This window comes from Buceros rhinoceros, unplaced genomic scaffold (genome assembly GCF_000710305.1).
Source record: "Buceros rhinoceros silvestris isolate BGI_N320 unplaced genomic scaffold, ASM71030v1 scaffold4699, whole genome shotgun sequence".
In the NCBI taxonomy this organism is placed as follows: domain Eukaryota; kingdom Metazoa; phylum Chordata; class Aves; order Bucerotiformes; family Bucerotidae; genus Buceros; species Buceros rhinoceros.
This window is the reverse complement of record NW_010433126.1, coordinates 46,313-52,312: the sequence shown is the minus strand read 5'-3', so window position 1 is coordinate 52,312 and position 6,000 is coordinate 46,313. Positions and strand designations below refer to the sequence as shown.

Below are 6,000 nucleotides of genomic sequence, written 5' to 3'. Positions count from 1 at the left end.
CTCTTCCCCCACTGCGAGGCATCGTCATGGATAGAAGACATGGATCTTCCTTACATTTCTCTTTTAGGCTGGATAATTTGGTTCCATGTGCTTTTTTCCTGCAGACCATATTTTTAGACACTTGATAATTTCTTTTTTCTTTCCTTCAGAAGCCAGCTGAGAAAAGAGTTTTTAAAGACCTAGTATCTGCCTGTAAAATTTTGCTAGGATGCAGAAGGAAAGGTCCAGGATGAAAGGAAAGATTCAGCCTGTCTCTGGTTAACAAGTAAAATAAGACATACATTCTTGCAAAAAACCCAACCAGCCACACACACTCAAGAGATGATGAACACTTACTTAAAAGTCATTGTGGTCACCACTGATATTAAAAACAGCTAAAGTGTGGAAGACAGCAGACAGATTTTAATAAGTACACTAAAATAAAAACAATAAAACCCCCTTTGAAATGAAACAAACTGAACTTAGCCACGTTCAGATTTTGCAACAAGGGATTTCTGCAAATCCCTAATACTTTTTATGCTGTTTTTTTCTACAGTTGTCATACACAGAGCATTACCATAACATATATACAGAGGTTCAAATATTCTCCTTCTCAACATCCCATTTTGACTTTACAGTGAGTGACTTAACTTACCAATAACTTTAACAAAATAGGCATCTGCTTCAAAGTTATTTTTTAATGTATGGATAGCAAATTCCTTGTTGGAGTAGCCTTTGCTTAGCACAATGATATCCAGGATTCCCTAGAGGGAAAAAAGCTTACATTATAATGCTGATTTACTCTAGATAACATCTAAATTTAGCAAATTCCCTTAGATATTAAAAGAAAAAACCCACAGTGCGTGCAGCAGAGTTTATAGCTTCACTACTAATTTTAGTATCTTTCAAATCTTATTGATCTACGGCAATTTAGGACAGAGCGCTCCATCCACAGCTCACCAGGGTGATGCATGTGGTCCATGGCTTTGCCCTTGCCATTGAAGAGGGCAGCTCACATAGAACATATGGAGGGTCAGCAAACTTCTAGGCAGCTTCTCTCTCACCTTCCCTGTTCCACCGGGGAACATCTATCTCAAGAGTGAATCTCCCAGGCTGAAGGCACTGCTTGCTGTGTGCTGTAAAGCCAACGTTTCTGCAAAGCAGCCTGCCAACGGCCCACAGCCAGCCACAGCAACTCAAAGAGAAATGCTGCTTGCTGTAGCAAAGAGTTGAACTTACATCTTCGTATATGTCAAAGAAGGTGGCTACCACAGCATCCTTGATCTGATTTAGATCCGAGAGCTCCCAAAAAACTTTAAACATGCGACGTACACTCTTGCAGCTTATGTTATTGCATGGGACGTTTTCCAGTAAAAATGCTTGCTGATTGCTGTAAAACATATGTAGATACATATACATTTATGAAAGAAAACCAAATTATTTGCTATAAACATTCTAAATAATAGACATTACAAAAATATTAAGTCCACTGAAGTGAGATGTAATAAAAACAAATCTAGCAGCTACTGGACACTTTAAAATCCGTAAGCATTTGTGTTAACTTTACAGACAGAATTACAACCATTATGTCATGCCTCACTTAAAACCAATGAATACACTAAATACATGGGTCCAAATCTGCAGGAATGATTTCATTAACCATCCACTTCAAAGACTGAACATAGTCTTACTGTATTCTGAAACAAGTGCACTTATCTGCCATTTCTCTTAATCCCTCATGGTCCTTCAGCTTAAACGCTCCTTAAAAAGTGTCAGTGTTTTTTTCATTATTTTATGACAAGAATCTCTTCCCACCCTAGGTTCATTAACAAGTTTTCTCACACACTACATGATGTTTTAAACAAATTTAAGATTAAACTAAATCTCTGTTGGTATGTTTTCCACTGTTTCAAAGCAATCTACTAGCACAATAAAAATAGGACAAGAAAAACCAAATTGGACATTTGCAGAAACACAACAAATACAGACAGGAAGACAGGTTGTAATACTGACACAAGAAACAAAGCAACCAGAGTACCAAGTCTAGCATAGCAAAATCTCCTTTCTAAAGTATTTATTTAATACATGTCCACTGGTCAGTGGGAGACAAAAGGTTCATACGTGCATGCTGATGACTAACCGCATTATACTGTCTCTGAGAGCGTAACATTTCTGCTCTCACTGGAACTGTGAAAACCTTCAGACTTTGCCAACTCTGAGTCTGATTCTTTGGCAGGTCTGTATCCTGGGAGCCTGCTAGAATCATCCCTGCCTTGGCAGTAGGAACAGATGATGGTTCCTCCTCTCTTTCTGGGGCCAGAGCCAGGAGATGGAGCAGACAACGATCTGTAAAGCTAGCTAAGCATGTCAGAGCCCCAGGGCAGTAACCAAATCCACTTCTTCATTATGACCTTGTGCATACTGCTGTTCCGGAGGGTCACAGCAAGGCCTTTTTCTGTATCTTAAAAGCATCCACTGCCTCCAGGCTGCAGTCACACACACACACAAGCATACACATTTCTGCTTAGAAACATTATTTTTCTTTGTTCCTGTGGTGTATTCTAGATAATCTGCTACTCAAGAATCATATCCCACAACATTCATATATCTGCTCCATCCATTTCAAAAAGAGTTAGAGAAGGCAAAACATTTACACTGACTAAAAACATTTCTGATACCAAAGTAAATCAGTTTCCTTGCCTGTTGCCAAGTTAGTATTTCAGAACCTGCATCTAAGATGTGTCAAAAGTAAAATGGGCTAAACCCTTATAATCAATCATGTTTCTTGAGCTTCTGTGAAAAATACACAAATCAGGCCTTTATTTTCCTGATATATGCCTGCATTTGATTGAAGCTTAATATGAACAACCCACTTTTTACTATTTCACTGTTAGAAGCATGAGTACATTGAATTCCAGCCAAAATGAAATAAGGTGATCTACAATACTGATGACATTTTATTATCTGTATCTGAGAACTCATAATAACTTGAAATTGTTAAGTGCTCACATTCATTTCATGTGTTACGTAAATATCACGTCAGATTAGTCAACTATAAGGTGACAATCTGAGCTGAACAGATGGTTTCAATTTCTCTTTTTCATCATCTTGACAGGCACTGTTTTTTAAAAAAAATTAGAGGAAGTTTTACAAAGATGCTTTCTTCCAATTCACATTTTAAATTGCCAGAACTTAAAAGACAAAAGACTGTCAAGCTTGCATTACACTATGTACAGAGTATTGTTCAAGTCTCAACTATAAGCCTTGTGAATGGAGAAACACAAGAAATTTATTTACTATAGGAACGTTTTTTATTTCCTTTCCTTGGTCGTGTGCATTTAATGACTTTCAAAGTATCACAAACTGGACAATAATATAACACTAACTGTACTGTGAAAAAAAGGATGATATTAATCAAAGTGGCATCGAGGGGAAAAAAAATGCTACTGTCCTTCACCCTTCTGTATCAACAAGAGAAACACAAGACAAACAACAGGAGAAAAAAGCAATCCACACCCTAAACAGATGCGGGAGAGTGAGAAGTGCTCTATAGGAGAGCTATCTTCTAAAGGAAAAAAAAATTCATAGATTTAGCATCTGTTGTAACAGAGCAGCAGAGGTCTGGAGAATCCCTAGTCAGAATATAGCTGAAACTCTACTCATGTTTATCTTAATAGGCAGCAGGAAATTTCATTTCATACTACTGCTGATTTATATCCATGCAGTCCCTTCTGAAACACAAACACCAGCTTGCCCAGTAAAATTCACACCTCATAGATGTTACATATAAATGTTCAGCTACAGCAAGTGTTCACTCTGAGTACATATACATGGGTTTAGAATCACTACTTGGAGTCACATGAAGTTGAGAAACGTATGATTTTTTTAATTTTGATTGTTTTCAAAGAGCCAGTGGATGAAATCTTAGTGAGTCGGATTCTTTCAAAAGGCTGCAGCAACAGGGACAGCTGCAGTGCCTGTTTGCAGAGGGAAGAGGTATCAGCTGTTTGCTGCTGCCTCAGCTGTTCAGTTCTTTCTTGGAACAACTCCTGACATCTGGATTGGGCCTACAAGCTGCCAGTTGAGTCCTTATGTTATTTGGGGCTTTAATACACAAGCATCACTGGATTCAAAGTATCTACCTCCATGTTTTAGTTCTGCTGTATACTACAACTACCAGGAACAGGTTTATGACCTTCATATTATTTTGAACCAAATTTTGAAGACCAACACCATCGAAAAATGTCTCCCTGGAACAAGGAAAATTATCAGCATCCTTAAAATGACAAAGCAACGTCCCCGAAAGTTTATGGGAAAACACAAGATGACAGGCACCATTACAGTGGTAAAACCTTAAAAATCAATACTAAAGTGCTACACAAATGTGTAACAGTCAATATTGAAGAACTCAGCTTAAAAACTGAGAAGAGGGAGAGCAAAAGAACTAAGACTAGCTTATCCCCTTAGCACGCTAATTGCAGCACTTCTAATATTTAGATATACAAACCGATGTATACAGAGTGGCAGCTAAGTTGTGTACTACCTGCATAACTTTTTCCCAAACAGCTTATGAACGATGCTCAATGAAGTACAGAGGTGTCTACAAATGGGAACCTTCTGAACTAAGTAATCTATGCAGCAAAGTTAAATTTAATTATGAGCAAGGCTTAACACTAAAGAAAGACTGAAGACTTACCTTGGTTTTATTTTAACATACTTCCTTGCAATTAGAATTAAATATTTACTGCTTAATTTCATACATCTCTCATTCTGTCAGTTTTAGGCTAGTTCATTTACAGTTATACAGGGAACATCTAAATGACTAATATCTTACTCCAGATAATCAGAATAATGGAATTTGCCTCTGGTTTTTTTTTAGATTTGCTCAATTACAAGCTGTTCATCAATCCTACCTTTGAAAGAAGGCCTTTATCCAACCTTACTTCTGACAAGTGACAACTTAACAATGATGTAGGAAGAGGCAATTTGGTCAAATAAGAGTCCTTTCAAGCACACCCATACAAAGGATTAATACATATGCATTAATTTAAAACTAAGCATGAATACCCAGGAAACTTTCTAGAAGTGTATTATACTCAAATTTTCATTTAACTATCCATATCCAGTTGTTTGTTATCTCCAAATTTCAGTCTTTACTGGTTTTTACCACCAGTGTCAGACAGACACTATTCCCAACTCCACCATTACTTTACTAGTGAAAAATATCCCCTTTGAATGAAAGTGTAAATAAAAAAATGCTTCCTTAGATTATATGCCAATTATTAGCATCTATTTTGGAAACAAGTAGTTAAACAAAACTTGTTTCATCTAATTAGGTGCAAGAAAGATAGGTGTTTGTAGACTCACATGCAGTACTTACACTTTCAGTGTTACCAATCAATTTAAAACAAGCGTGTGAAAAACATGAATGTATTTAGATAGGATAGGAAGTGGAAATGAACCAATTAATCACTTCTGACAAACTCCCTTTACCTATTATTATTCTACATACATACACAATTTCTAACATAGTCATGACTAAAGGGAAGAAAAATTCATACGTGTATCTCGCCTGAAGAAAAATCTGTGGCCTGGAATTCTAATGTGCCGGTTTTGACGCAAGTCGGAAGCTAAAAAAATTCTTAATGGTGAATTTAGCATCCTAACCAGTTGGAATTTATTGAGTCTCTGGTTCAAACTGCCACCACACTTGCAACCACATGTGGGATTCCTTCTTTGCGTTGCTGCTGTTAAGGTATGTCTCCATGCTGTCAGAATATGACACGCTTATTTCAAATCCAAAGTATGTGGCAGGAGATGAAACAGCGTGGCCTTATGGCAGGTCTGAGAATACCTGAAGCTATTAATCATTTTCCTGACTTACTCACCTGGAAGGACAGTAAACCAACATTATTCCTAACTATCACGTCTTTATTTCAGTGTTTTGTAGGTATCTTTAAGGATTTGATCAGAAAGTTGTCTCCTAAGTTGGGATGAAAGCATATAATTGATTTTAATCAT

At 37.1% G+C, this 6,000-nt stretch overlaps 1 protein-coding gene across 1 annotated transcript in view; it reads right to left on the bottom strand.

Annotated features, from left to right (window-relative positions):
- ITFG1 (integrin alpha FG-GAP repeat containing 1) overlaps window positions 1-6,000 on the bottom strand; it is a gene marked incomplete at its 5' end in the record, with an annotated part of 73,351 nt that overhangs the window by 23,685 nt on the left and 43,666 nt on the right. Inside the window, 2 exons of the mRNA XM_010143992.1 lie at window positions 635-743; window positions 1,219-1,369. Coding sequence (XP_010142294.1) covers window positions 635-743; window positions 1,219-1,369 — 260 coding nt within the window. The remainder of the gene's footprint in view (window positions 1-634; window positions 744-1,218; window positions 1,370-6,000) is intronic.